This window comes from Cricetulus griseus, chromosome 2 (genome assembly GCF_003668045.3).
Source record: "Cricetulus griseus strain 17A/GY chromosome 2, alternate assembly CriGri-PICRH-1.0, whole genome shotgun sequence".
NCBI classification, from domain to species: Eukaryota; Metazoa; Chordata; class Mammalia; order Rodentia; family Cricetidae; genus Cricetulus; species Cricetulus griseus.
This window is the reverse complement of record NC_048595.1, coordinates 156,058,888-156,073,669: the sequence shown is the minus strand read 5'-3', so window position 1 is coordinate 156,073,669 and position 14,782 is coordinate 156,058,888. Positions and strand designations below refer to the sequence as shown.

At 41.3% G+C, this 14,782-nt stretch overlaps 1 protein-coding gene across 1 annotated transcript; it reads right to left on the bottom strand.

Annotated features, from left to right (window-relative positions):
- Positions 1-215: 215 nt before the first annotated feature.
- LOC100760372 (short chain dehydrogenase/reductase family 16C member 5) lies at positions 216-13,606 on the bottom strand. Its single transcript, XM_035438709.1, has 6 exons — positions 13,274-13,606; positions 9,325-9,456; positions 6,949-7,048; positions 4,663-4,807; positions 3,554-3,679; positions 216-315 (listed from the first exon to the last, which is right to left on the bottom strand). Exons 1-6 carry the CDS (start codon positions 13,604-13,606, stop codon positions 216-218), a joined length of 936 nt encoding a protein of 311 aa, XP_035294600.1.
- Between the last annotated feature and the right edge of the window lie 1,176 nt (positions 13,607-14,782).

Below are 14,782 nucleotides of genomic sequence, written 5' to 3'. Positions count from 1 at the left end.
CTATTTTTATTTTCCAACAAACAAACAACAACAATAAAAACATTCAACATAAAAGAAAATAGTAGCATTGCATTTAAATGACACTGGAAGGACATTCTGGTCCATAGAAGAACACGGGTGCTACCTGTCTTTGGGTTTGGTCAGACAGAAGCACCTTTCTTCTTTGAAAGAAGCCTGCTGTAGCAATGGGGATCAGATGACATCGGGCATGGAACTTATCTTTGAGTTTTCTTCTTTTGGCCAGTGAAGCCATCCATCACATGAAAGACTCCCAGATAGTCAGCTATAAGCATTCCTGTCTCGATAGGCAAGAAGCTAAAAAGAACACAAGAGTAAATGTTTTTGGCTATCAGCTGTGAAAACATCATTGCTAGGTCAGCTGAAGACTGTCACTTCTGAAGATGAAGTCATTGGTCATGCACTCATCACGCAGGCTTGGGCTCAGAGGTCTCCTGCACTGCTTAGGACATTCAGTTAACTTATAATACCATGAATTTAGAGTAGAGTAAAGATGTACATTAAAGTACTGGGATTGTTGGTATGTTTAGAGTAGGCAGATCTACCTGGAGATTAGCTTTGGCACTTTCAATACCAGCTTAGGCAACTTACCAGCTTGTCCACCTCCATATCCTCAGATATATGAAGATATATGAAGGTCACTGAGGGTGACTTTCTCCCTAAGGCCACTGTGAGGATGAGATGCAATAGATCCTCCTGCAGCTGGCCAAGCAAACTAAGATCCTAAGATGTTTACCCCTCCATCCCCATCTGTGCCTGGGAAGACCCACAGATACCCCGACCACATCCAGCACTCTGCCCCTGCTGACCTTGATACTTAACATTTCAGTGAGGAAACTGACAAGAAGATGCTGAAAACCTGAGATTTGTTTAAGGGGAGGTCTGTGCCCTCTATTCCTGTTTGACACACAGAGGCCTCCAAGCGGTCTGTGTCCTCCACAACTTCAGGGCTCTGGTAAATTGTTAATGTATTGGGGAATTTTCCATCAGTACCTAAATCTCCACTTGTTTCTCTTTGTCACTGCAGCTCTGAGATTCCTCTTTCTGCCTTAATATTTACGCACAATACTTATAATACCCAGGATAGCTTCTTTTGGTAGGGGTGAGAGTCTTGAGACAGGATCCCACTATAAAGCCCAGGATGGCTGCAAACTCATAGCAGTTCCCTAATGCTATTGTCAGAGGTATGAGACAGCCTGCCCACCTGGCCTTTTTTCCCATTTCCTTTTGTTTACTCACCTGACATCTATCCCTGAGAAGAAAATTTCTATCATGATAGGGGCTGCTTTGTGTCTTATTCTTTTATATAACCCCAGATCCTTGAATGGTGAGTGGTGCATGGTGCACACACTGCTTTTCATAGAATTGAAGGTGTGTTTCATGTAATTTCTCTCACCGAGCATGCTTGTTTTTCTTCTACTTCTTCAGAGTGATCTAGTCCTTTCCCAAAACATGTCCCAGAATGGATATGCCATTAAAGTGATATAGCTTCCACAATTATTCAGAGTAAAAAATGAAGCTTCGTGTTCTTAGAGTTAGCTTTGTCACAGCACAATCTGTTACTACACAAGATATACCCAGTGTGCTTCGGGACACATACAGCCTAATAACTAGACATTAAGCTAATTTGTATGCACTGCCAAACACTATCATTGTGGACAAGGCAACTGAGGCCTGGAGAACACAGAGCATGTAAGAATTACAGGCTTGATAAAGAGCAGGGTCATATCCTTGGGTTTCAATTGCTACTCAAAGATTCCTTGTGCAGCTCCCATAGCCCATCAACCACAGGGATGCCTCCTGCGTTAGAGGATTTGTGGAAAGGGAAAAGGTGTAAGAATGATTTCTGGTTCACTGCACAAAGAAGATATAATTAGTAATGGGAAAAAGCATGTCTGTGACTGTTAGCCATGTGACAAACTTGAAGACTAATGCCTATACTCAAACATTTGAAGACTGTCATTGTCATAGGAAGCAGAGCTGTGTACAGAACTGGTGGACCAAGAGAGAAGTAACAAGAGATACAGAAGACCGATTCAACTCAAAAGAAAGTGGTGGCTGGCCATGGAGTGTGTTCTTTGTGAAGGTGTGGTCCCTGTCAGGGGAGGCACAAACACACCAGGCATCATTGAAACTGAACTGAGAAACTGGGAATGAACAGTGGGCTCAGCAATTCAGCAGCAGCCTGCACTTGGGCCAGAGTTCCCAAGTTTTTGCTGCTGGATTTCAGCATTGAAACTCAGTGTAGCACACAGGGAGTAGCCAACAATGCTCTCTTTTCCTTCCTCCCTCCCCCTTCCTTCCTGCCTTTCTTCCCTTCCTTTCTTTTATCTCTTCTTCTCCTCCTCCTCCTCCTCCTCCTCCTCCTCCTCCTCCTTTTCTTCTTCTCCTTCTCCTCCTTCTCCTCCTTCTTCCCTTTTCTTCCTTCATTTCTTCCTTCTTTCTTTCTCTGTTCTTTCCTCCCTTCCACTCTCATTTCTTCATTTCCTTCTTGTTTTTCCTCTTTACTTCCAATGCACTTTCATCCCTTCCTCCTTCCTCCTTCCTTCCTCCCTCCCTCAATCCCTCCCTCTTTTCTTCCTTTTTACTCCCCTCTCCCTCCATTATTTCCTTCCTTCCTTCCTTCCTCCCCTGTCTCCCTCCATCTCTCCCTTCCTTTGCTTCTTTCCTTTCTTCTTTTTCCTTTTCTTCCCTTCCATCCTGCCTTCTTTATTCCTTCCCTTTCTTTTATTTCCTTTCCTTCTTTCATTTCTTCCCTTCCTTCCTTTGTTTTTTTGCTTTCTTCTTTGCTTTTTCCTTTCCTTTCCTTCATCCTTCCTTTTTTCTTCCCTCCCTCTCCCCTTTTCTCTCTGGTTCATTTCTCTTCTCTTTCCTTTCCTTCCATCCCATTTCCTTTATCCTTCATTCTTTTCTTCTTTCTTCCCTCCCCTTCTTTCCCTCTTTCTCTCTCATTCCTTTCATCTTTTCCTTTTTTCTTTCTGGTGCAGTAAATCAAACCCAGAACCTTGTGTGGTGCCAGGCAAGCACTCTGCTACTACTCTATACCCAGCCTTTTTTTGCCTGGCTTTAAGATTTTTCTTCTGGAGTTCTATAATTACCTTATTGGTGAAATTTAATAGCAATCAACAGTTTTACCAATATTGCAGATTCCTAAGGCATCTGGATGACTGTACTCGAGGAAGCACAGATCCCATATCTATGCTGACATGATCATGATCATTTCACGATGAGTGTAAGAACACCTTTACTAAACAAAAACCAAATAACTTTTAAATCTGTTCAGAGCTCATTTTGTAAACCCATTAATTTTTGATAATACTAAGTTGTTAGAGAGGGTCCCTATAATCATGGTGGTACGCCCTGCAACTGAATAAATTTGAGACTGTGTCAATAAAGGGAGATGAAAATCAGTATGGAGATTTTCCTTTTAAAAATCTGATAATTTAACTAGCATTTTCTGAGTGGCTCTTCCTTGTAGGACCTGGCATAATCTGGTGATTGGCACATGGGGAGACATGGAGATTGATGCCATTACCTTTTTAGGAACATAATGAAGTATAAAAACTTTGGAATATACACGTAAAGCTTCTCCTGCAGAATAGCTTGTACTATTTTTCTGACTGCATATTCTGGGTCCAGAATTGGTAACAGAGTAGGACATCTAAGGAAAGACAAAAAAATCAAATTAATAAAAAATCATTCCTCAAGGTTAGGGATAAAGAATGTATAAGACATTGCCATACCCCTTTCTCTCTCAATCCTCATCTATTTTTATATTTACTCACTTGTTGTCCAAGTACTAATAGCACAAGTATAATGTGAAATGCAAACTCATTGTAATTAATATATTCATTTTACAAATAGTCATCCAAGTAAAACTTTATTGAATGGTCTAAGAGTGAAGTGAGTTAGTGGAAATAAACTGGGCTATGTTCGTGAGATGCAAAATTGGGTATTTGTGTCTGTAAGGGTGTGATTGTGTTCCCCCAAACTTACTCTTAAGCCCAATGACCACATGAAGCATCTGGATCAGGAGCTGGATACTGGAAAGTAATTAGGTCATGAGAGTGGGGCCATTGTGAATAAGATTAGTGCCCTTATGGGAAGAGCCACAGCAGAGGTGAACCTTCCCTCTGTCCTTTCTCGTTTCCCTTTGGCAAACAAGGTCTGACAACAAGATGGTGGCTATACGCCTCACTCCATCCTGGCTCTTGAACTTACAGCCTATAGTGCTATGAGTAGGACCTGTCTGTGGTCAGTCCACAATTTTGATGTTAATACAGTCATATGGAGTGATTTTGAGGATTCCATCAGGGCGTTTTCCTTCAGTGACTTCTGGTTTGCCTAGCCTCAGAGAAGTGCAGGACACTGGGTGGCAGAGAAAGGTAGGAAGGAAGGTAGGAAAGGTTTGGCCAGGACAGGAAGCAGAAAAGCAGATTGGGGTTCACAGAATGGGTAATAGTTGGACACTGATGATAAACCACATCAATTCGCACCTTAAACACTTGTGTGAAATACAATTTTGAAACCACTCATAGGTCAGAAAATACTTTAGAAAAAGACCCAAACAACTCCAAGAAAAGAATAAAATTAGATTGGCAGACAGTCAATTTAAATGCCTTTAAAATCAAAAAGCATACTTACTTAGTCGTGCAACCTTCAAACATTCCAGTTTTTATAAAGAATGGGCACACAATTGTAGTTTTGATCCCTTTTTGGTTTTGGGCAAATGTTTCGATGAACATAGATTCAGCGAATCCGAGGGCTGCAAATTTACTTGCACAATAGTCTGGAAGAGAGAGAGCGAGTTGAAGTGTCCAAGTCTGCGTGGTCCTTACATTCTATGTCACCATGCAGCTCAGTGACTGAGTTCTTTATGGTTCACAGATTAATGCCAACCTTGCATTGAACAAGTCTGCCTTTGTCTTTCCAATAGCTCAGGTGATCTTTAGAAGTTCTATTGTGCTGGCTAGATTTAAGTAAGCTTGACAAGGCTAGAGTTATTGGAGAGGAGGGAGCTTCAATTGAGAAAATGCCATCATAATACCAACCAAGACTGTATGTCATTTTCTTAATTGGTGATCAATAGGGGAAGGCCCAGTGCATTGTGGGTGGTGATATCCCTGAGCTGGTGGTCCTGGGTTCTACGAGAAAGCAGACTGAGCAAGTCATGTTGAGCAAGCCAGTAAACAGCAGGCTTCCATGACCTCATTATCAGCTCCTGTCTCCAAGATTCTGCTCTGTTTGAGTTCTTGCTATGACTGCCTTCAGTGATTAACAGTGATGATGCAATGTAGCCAAATAATCCACTTTGGTCATGGTGTTTCATCACAGAAATAGTAATCCTAATTAAGACAAATTTATTTTAAAATAAGGTATGCACAGCATTTTAAAAATAGCTATAATGGCATAATACCTTTAACAGATTACAAAATGATATAAATAAAATTTTTATATGCTTGGAGTAACCAAAAGTGTTACATGATTTGTTTTATTGTAGTGATCTAGAGCCAGATGCACAATATCTCTGAAGTCTTTTGTATTGTCAAGTTTTTAAATGGCATTACATTAAAGTCACTGGCAATACTAATTGCAACAGAAGATTTGGTAATCATTTCAAAAGTTCTTTGTGTGGGGAGGAATATGTAGTAAGTAGGAACATGGGCCATGGAAACTAGTGGACTCCAAGATGAGAAAGGCTGCCAGGTGCTTTCTAGAACATACTGCTAGATTCACTTGTAAGTCAACACTTTGTTGAGCCTGTGTCAGCTATTACACAGGACATAGGATGGACAGTCCTTATTTCAAATAACTTAGCCGCAGGAAGTATAAATACATACAAAATATATAGGAATCTAAGCAAGAAAGCTCAGCATGGTCTGTGGTACTCAGCAATAAATGTCCTCCCTATAAAGATCATATTGCCAGTAATGAGTTTCTGAAACACAGCAAGATGAAGCTTCCACAGTCAGCCCCACTCACAGGACCAGGATTCTGCTAGCTCCCTACCACTGCAACAAAACACTTGAGGCAGTCAACTTGAAAAGGGGAAGGTTTATTTGGCTCATAGCTTTAAGGAGTTTTCTTCACTGTTATTTGGTCTCATTGCTTTTGGACCAACGTAAAGCAATATCATTGTGCAGGGGCATGTGACAGAGGAAACCAGCTTACCTCATGGCAGTCAAGAGACAAAGACTGTGGCAGGAAGGAGCCAGGACATCAGTCTCCCCTCCATGGGCACACTCCCAGTGGCCTTCTAACTTCCGTACACTTCTAACAGTTCTTCCACCTCCCAGTAATGCCAAAGTTTTAAACAAACCCCTAGCACTTTTGCACACAGGTACAGATAATATCAATGTGACAATTCAAAACCAGACTCCTGGAGAAGGTGAGTATCGGTGCCCTATGCACACTATGTAAGGCAGACTCTTGGTGAAGGTGAGTGTCCCAAGTTAGCCCTTCGTGTGGATCTCTTTGTCATCTGCCAACTGGGTTATCAAATTGGCTGGGTGTGGAAAGAAAGGTGAGACTGACATGTCATGCAGGCATTTAGCCAGTGGAAAAGTGAAGACAGTTTATTACTTTCCAAATTCTGTAGGTTCACAGTTGGAGACTACCTAATGGAAGTTCAGGAGAAGGCTGGTGGGCTCCTTAGCATCCCGCAACTGTGCCCAGTGAACTTGATTTCTATGTACACAACTGTCTCCCTTCTCTCATAAATATAGGGGCTGCATGAGACCACATGACCCCAAAGCACACAGTCCAGGTTGATGTCAGTCTGTCTGACAGCAGTTCTGCTACACAAAACAATTCTCACTTACCTTACTGATCAGATCTTTAGTTCATTGACATTTTTATTATGAGTACATGGAGTGAATGCTAGTGGCTTAATGGAATTCTGCAAGTTATGGTTGTCAGGAATTCTCTTACCTGCCAGCCCATTTACTCCAACTAGTCCAGCTGAACTTGAAATGCAAACCAAATGGCCATGGTTGTTAGCAATCATAGTGGGAAGGAAGGCTTTATACATCTAAGACGAGCAAAGAAAAGCTTTTAATACCTAATAGCACACTCTAGGCTTTTCTTAGATATGCATACAGATACTGTGATAAAACTTTTTTAAGCTAATGAATTTATCTAAAGACATTGGATTTAAGAACCTAAGCACACATTAAAGAGTATTTTATGCTGTTTAACCATTATTTTACCATGAATTTTCAAGAATATTAAAAATAGTTTATCCATATTAATGCTTTATTTATATATGTAATATATATTAATACAAAATATAATGTTGCACACATACACACACACACAACACACACACACCACACACACATATATATATATATATATATATATATAACATTAAGACTATAATCCTACACACAGTGCAGGAAAAAAATCTTAGTTGTGACAGCTGTAATCCAAAACTCATGAGTTCTTACAGGCATTATCATTTAGGTGTTTATTTTGTTTCCTTCTTTGGCTTAATTCTGATTTTAAAACTTTTCCTGAACATACTTCATAAGACACCCCGCTTCCATTGAGAAAGAACTTTGTTTTAAGCCAGACTATACTGAAAGGCGGTCTATCAATTCAGAAAGTAAAGTATGTTTTTAGACAGTGGGCATAAGCTGTGTCTCAGCTGTACACAACATCATCACTTTTTTTTCATCACTTTTTTAAACCTGGGAACCTGGTACAGGAAGAGCAATGGACTTTTGAGGAAGATGCCTTGGGAAACAAGCAGAAATTAACCACAGATACAGACAAGGAGATTAAGAAAATGGATTCTAGGCTCGAGAAATAGCTCTGTACACACACACACACACACACACACACACACACACACACACACACACACACACACACACACACACACGAGCACACATAAAACACAAATGAAAGGACATTTGGGACAAGAGAAGTAGTTCTGACAAGGACACAGTAGTTACTAACATCTGCATCTTTCCATTTTTCTCCTGGAGATCATTCAGGACAGCAAGAACACCAGCCAGCAGCACCATTATGCTGTAGCAAGAGTGGAGATAGAAAACATAGAAACCCCAAATGTATGTCAAAGCATCTGAAGGGAAGCTGGAGAAGGTGTGAGAAGAAGGAAGGGTGATCTTCAGTGCATCCTCTCAAGAGAGAGCATTGCTTAGGGAAGGCTGAGCTGTGAACAGGACTAGAAACAACTGGCTAACAAACAGCAAGGCAGGAAGGGGCCACAGGAAGAGGTGTGGAGTGTGGGTGTGGGAAGTGGTTGGCTGCAGGTAAGGCCAGGAATTTGTATCCTCTGGGCCTGGGTGCAGTACTGTGAAAGTCAGGGCTCAGTCCCTTGGTGATGGTGACATGTGGTACACACTGAGAGAAGCTATGCTTTCCCCAGGTAGGCACAGAATGAGGTCTTGGTTAGCTTAAGACATTCCTGATTAATACTTGCTCATTAATAATTCCCCTTTCATTTCCAAATTATCCAATCATGCCAAAATAGATGTACTTATTAGCTATTCTTGAAAAAAACATTTTAAGTTCTGTGGTCCCTTACAAACACCTCTCCAGCCCGATACAAGGAACACAGTCATTCCCTTTGTTAAGAAAGAGTCAGGCCCAGGACCTCCTATAGATGGCAGACTTCAAATTTCTTTATAAACTAGTGAAGCTCTGTGTAGAGCCACACACATCCTTGTTACACTTTAAACCACCTCTAGACCATATAATACCCAAGACAGTGTAAAGCTTTGTAAACAAAGTGTATTAGTTAAGGCTGATAACAAGGAAAGTCTGCACTTGTTTGGAACAGACAACAATATTTAAAAAAAAAAACATTTTGATCTGTGATTGGTTGGATACATAGATGAGAAACTGAAAGATATGAAATCCAATTGCGCATGTAAGACAAGTGGGCCAGCACTGACACTTGCTGGTGATAGATGAATAGTAGCTCAATGACAAGGACAGTTCTGTCTTTGAAGGAACTTTGAAGCTCTGTTGCTAAGTAGAGATTCTTGGAGCTGTTAGGCCAGGTTGGATCAAGAGGGAACAACTGAGTGGATAAACCCAAAATTAAGAGGCTAAGATGGGATGTAGCTCAGTAGTTTAGCACTTACATAGGCTGTGTAGTGACCTGTGTAGATTCCTAACCTTGGGCTGTGTAGGAACCCTCGTAGATTCCTAACCTCCCCTATGATTGAGATGTGTGTTTTATTTAGAGATTGATAATATTGTTATAGAGCAAGAGAAAAGTACTTCCAGTGTCAGAATAAGTTTGCACTTAGTATGAAAATTAAAAAAAATCACCCATAAATGTGCTTTGAAATTGACATCAAGTGACTTTTCCATGAGGTCATCAGGGCATTCAAGGAACTTCTTGCCTGTTACAATGCCAGCATTGTTGATGAGGATAGAGACATCACCAACTTCTCTTTTAACCTGAATTGGACAAGAAGAGTGTCACCATCAGACTAGTAATTCTGTATATGAGCTCTTTCCCAATATTTATATTCTCTTGACCCATACTTCAGGCTGGATCCATGTGCTCTTTGCCGAGTCCCCACTGCACTAGATCTCCAAGCCCACCACGGCACTTCATTCTCCTCTCCAGCACAGACTTGAATGCTAAAATACCACTTTCCTTCTCCACTCTGAGCTAGTCATACTACCCATGTCTAGTAACTCTGTTTTATGTTTTTTATCAGTAGCATATTATTTTAGTTAAGTGACAGATATAAGAACAGCTTTATTATGGCCAAATAGCATAGAGACCCCCATCCTGGCATACACAGAGATAGGAAGAAGGCAGGAGCCAATGAGAAGAAAGATAATATGTATCTTGAACATAAGGCAGATTAGAATCTGCCTGTCTTGTTTTTTTCAACAGACTGGCTTTCTTGTCTCCAACTCAAACTTTTAGGAATAAGGTCTGTGAGTCATGTTTGTTGCTCAAATTCCAGCTTGAAGCGGCATCCAGCCACTGTTACTTTAGAACGAAGGGCTCCAGGTGTAACAGTATATCCTTCCCCTCTACCAAGCTTTCAGTTGGTCATCTTTGCTCCTAGTGCATGTGAGCCTCTCCAGGACGATGAAAAAGCAGGAACTGTCCCTATGTTTGGTTGTGTGCTGGATTTCATCAGTGCAATTTAGACCATACACTAGCAGTCCTGATCACCACCATTGAGAAAGAACTACCATAGAAGTTACCATGGCTTCATAAAGGAGGATCACAGCAGCTCCTCTTGCAGCTCTAACTGTGAGTGTGTGTGCACCCACGTGTGTGTGCATGTTCACATGTATATGTGTTTGTGCATGTCTGTAAATATGTATATGCGTGTGTGTGTGTGTGTGTGTGTGTGTGTGTGTGTGTGTGTGTGTGTGTGTCTGTGCACATAACTGGATGGATAGCAGAAAATACATCACAGTACCACAAGAATGGTACTAGTGAAGACATATCCCTGTGGCAAGGTGGAAGCTGCTGCTGTGGAAGACCCAAGTCCAGCATTAGGGTGACATGGCTGGCATCTACCTTGGCTGACTAGGTCTGTGGACACAGAAATAGTGGGAACCTACAGTTTGTTCTAGTTTTCACATAAAGCACTGGAAAAAATCTAAATACATGTCTGCTTTGGAAAGTGGCTAGTAGTTTATTAAATTCAACTGGAATAGTTGAAGAGTAGAAACTAGACTGCCCTACAAGAAGCTAATGTCAAAAATTCCAGAAAGAGATTTGGAATGTAAAAAAGAACCTGCTGGAGGGCCCTGGGCTGTCAAGCATGTTAGTATCTTAGTCTAAACCTCCACAATGGCTGATGTAAATTCCCCAACAACACAGGTTTCCCATCCCATAGTTATTAGTACTGTTAAGCAGCAAGAAACGTCTGCTCTGCTAGTGACTAGGTCCACCATTTTGGAAATCAGGAATCAGTTACCAATTTTAAGAGAATTTCAGATACTACAAATAAAATTCAAGATGTTAGCCTGTCTGTTCTTCCTTCCTTTCTTTATTTCTTTCCCTCCTTCCCTCCCTCCCTTTCTTCATTTTCTACCTTCCTCCCTTCTTTCTTTCCTTCCTTCCTTCCTTTTCTCCCTTTGTTTCCTTCCTTCCTTTCCTTCTTTCTTCATTTCTTTCCTTCCTGTCTTTGCTTCCTTCTTTCTCTGTTTTTTTCCTTCCTTTCTTATTTCCCCCTTCCTTCTTTCCTGCCTTTGTTTCCTTCGTTCCCTTCATTTCCTTCCTATCTTCCTTCCCTTCCCTTCCTTTCTTTCCCCTCCTCCCTCCTTTTACTTCTTTCATTTCTTTCTTTAATTTGAGAAGAGGCTAACACTGATTGTGATTTGACTTGTCTGAAGGCCACAGTCATTAAATACATAGCTAGTATCCCTTAGTATTATACCAAGGATAAGTGAAAACTGCATAGTCCCAGCTTGATCATGGTTTTACTCTTCAAAATAACCTGTCACCCAGATGTACCATGAAGCAACACTGAACTTTCTAAATTCACGGCTAAGCTATGATTCCCGGATATAAGCCACTCACAACTGAGCAGAGAGAAAACACTAGGTACCACTTCAAATTTTGCTCCTTGGTCATTCATTTGGGGACATGCCTTAAATATTCTTGTAGTTTCCTGCTATCTAGGATAATAAGTGGAATGTCAGTTTTCAAGTAAAGTTGTTTCTCCTAAATGCAGAAGAGCACACTGTCAATACTCTTCAAGACCACAAAATGACAAAAGAAGAACAACAAGCTAGACTATGGTATGGCAGACTATTTCAGAAGTCAATCAGCTGGGACAGAGATAGGGAGGTAATTCTTCATAGACCCCATATTAATTTGCCATTAAGACCAAGGTCTTCAGTGTATGAGTATAGACTCATGACTGCTGCAGCCTGGCTAGAGAAGTGTAGTTAATGCAAGTCAACATGTTAGGTAAACAGGTGCAGCTGGCTAGTTGGCTGCACTTGGGATGTGGTCCCATAGTAAACCTGTGTGAGTTTAACATGTTTGGATCCCCAGACAGCATCAGATAGCCTGTAATTGGAATTACTGGTGAGAAAGATTCAAAGTAGAAAGGCTTTTGGAGCAAGCTGGGTGGGTTCCTCCCTTTCCACTAAACTGGGCAACACTAAGTCCTCTAATTGGCCTGGAGAGTGGTTCATGGTTTATGCATCCCAGTGTGGATGTAGGGATGTGGTATATACATCCTACTATATATAAGGACACAGAAGTCCTTCTGAGGGACAAAACTGTCCCTTGATGAGGTAACAGCTTTTCAATATGCCAGAGTTTCAGTTTCCTAAAACTTTGAAAGTTCACTATGTTATTACCAAAGAAGCATTTAGAGCAGTGGTTCTCAACCTTCGTAATGCTGAGACCCTTTAATAACATTCCTCATGTTGTGGTGATCCCCAATCATAAAATTATTTTCATTGCTACTTCATGACTGATTTTTGTCATTGTTCTGAATGGTAATGCATACTATCTGGTATGCAATTTATCTGATATGCAACCCCTGTGAAAGGGTTGTTCCACCCCCAAAAGGGGCTGTGAGAACTGGCGATATAGAAGATTTGTGTGTTAGAGCAAATGCCTCATAAGCACCAAGGCCCTGGGTTCAAGCCCCACTACCACTAAAACCAAATAAATGTTCTCAGGATAAGATTAGAATTACCTGTGAAAAGTACCTATTCTGATGGAAGTCATGGAGGGAGGGCAGATGTAGCCTGAATTTAACTCAGACTAAAGAGGGTGCACATATACTCCCTATTTGATCTTAGACAAAGCACTTGACATCTGTTTCTGACCCCACAAAGAAAGATGCTTCCACAGCTTGAGCCTTCATACACTACAGTAATGAAGTTGGAATGTGGTAGGGGTGTGATCCAGAACACAGGGTGCCACACAGGTTGCCACACAGGAATCAAGAAACTCAAGTCCTGACCATAGCTTTGTTAACTGTCAGCTCTATTCCTAAAGTAAAATTCATACCCACTCTGTTTCACTGTTCCTGTTTTCCAAGGAGGGTAATAATTTACCTTATAGTGCTATAATAGGGTTTTTAGCATAACATCTTGCATACAATAAGAATGAAAATTTCCTAAATCCTGTTCCCTAGATTATTTTTAAAGTAGGGGGATATTGGAGACAATTAGAAGTCACTAATACAGACAGGCCAATGAGCAAAACTGATGCATGCCAACGTAATCCCATAGGATTCTCACAACCTACAAAAAGTAATGAGACCCCAAGATATACCTGGTCGGCCACTCTGTACACTTCTTCCTTTTGGCTGCAGTCACAGGTGTATGCATGCGCTCTGGTTGCTCCTGCTTCCTGAGCTATCCGGAGGGTCTCCTCATTTGCCTCCTTGTTCACATCCCAGAGAACGAGCACTGATCCCAAGCGGGCAAACTGCAAGGCTAAGAGCCTTCCGAGTCCACTCCCAGCACCTGTTATGAGGACTATTTCACCAGCAACATTCTTCTGTGGCTTTGGAATCACTTGAAAAAGTAGGGCCTCCAAAAGAGTAAACAGTGACTTTCCTAAGAAAACAAGCGTTTCCTTCACGGATTCCAGGTTGGAAGACATGTTCCTGCCACCACCTTTAAAGCAAAAGAGAGTTTGCTCAGTTTCCCTTTCTGAAGAAAGGCTGAGAATGTGGTGCAAAAAGTTCTTTCTGGTATCTACACTGAACACAGTGTGTGCTATCTGATACAAATTTCACACACAGCCTAAGTTCCATTCAGATCTACATGCCAGCAATGTGTCACAAAAAACCAAAGCTTGTTAATTGGTAACTGGAACCACCTTACCCAAGGGGTGTGCCTGTATCTCTTTTCAGTTAACCTTTGCCTTATTAACTACACGTCCCAATGTGATGTACGACGACTTATGCTCTAACTCTTAAGGTGTTTTTGGTCTCCTTTTAGTTTTCTTCTTTCTCATTTGCCATGCAGTTCTTTCGTTTAGTGATGAAATTTAAGATTTGAAGGTTAGAGATTTAATTTGGTGTGAGAGAGCTTGCCTGGCAGGTGACTTCTATCTTATCCCAGAAGAGCAGAAGAGCAAAAGAGATTAACATAAAAGGCAAAGTTGTAAAACCCTATTTGCATAAAGTATCTGAAGAGAAGTGACTGGTTTTCCATCAATACCCCAAGTCCCTTCCTGAGGCTGAGGCCCCATCAGTCAGCTCCCTTCACTTACAGATTTGGTGAGACAGACTTGGGTGCCTTTTCTGCCTCCTATGTCTTTCTGGACCTCTCTCTCCTCTTTACCAGGCTTGGGTCTTAGGGAAGTTCTGTACCTAAGATGGGAATGCCATGATTTATCACAGCTGTGGCTCACAGAGAGTGTTTCGAAGATGGTATCAGTTTTCTTGGATTCAGAGTGCACATCACCAAAAAGGCACCAGCAGGATTTTGTGAAGGGGTAAAAGGGTTTCCCTGAGGAGGATGTTTCATTGAGAGGCTCAGGTGCAGGTACAGGTTTCCAGAGATAGAAGGGCAGACAGAAGCAGGCTTTTACTTTGCTGGTTGGCTGAGGACCAACTAACTGCTGTTAATGATAATGGGTGGTTAATGTCAGCTTTAGAAGGGTTTAACACAAAGTTAGTATGGCCTAAACTAGTTCCTGGCTTGTTCTACAAATAAGACTGACAGATAAAGAGAATGTGTACCCAACCCTGTCCAAGGTCATTGTGCTAGTGTAAGGCTAGGCTGGTTCCATGTTAGCTTATCAAGTAGCAGCTTCAGTTGGTTCTCTGTT

Bases quoted from the DNA above. Each gene is read 5' to 3' on its own strand.
- LOC100760372 (XM_035438709.1), bottom strand. From the start codon at position 13,606: ATGTCTTCCAACCTGGAATCCGTGAAGGAAACGCTTGTTTTCTTAGGA. The intron at 7,049-9,324 runs GTGATTTTTTTT...TGCTCGTCTTAG, and splicing joins ATTTCAAAGCACATTTATGG to ATGTATAAAGCCTTCCTTCC. The intron at 4,808-6,948 runs GTAAGAGAATTC...TCTCTCTTCCAG, and splicing joins TGGAGTAAATGGGCTGGCAG to ACTATTGTGCAAGTAAATTT.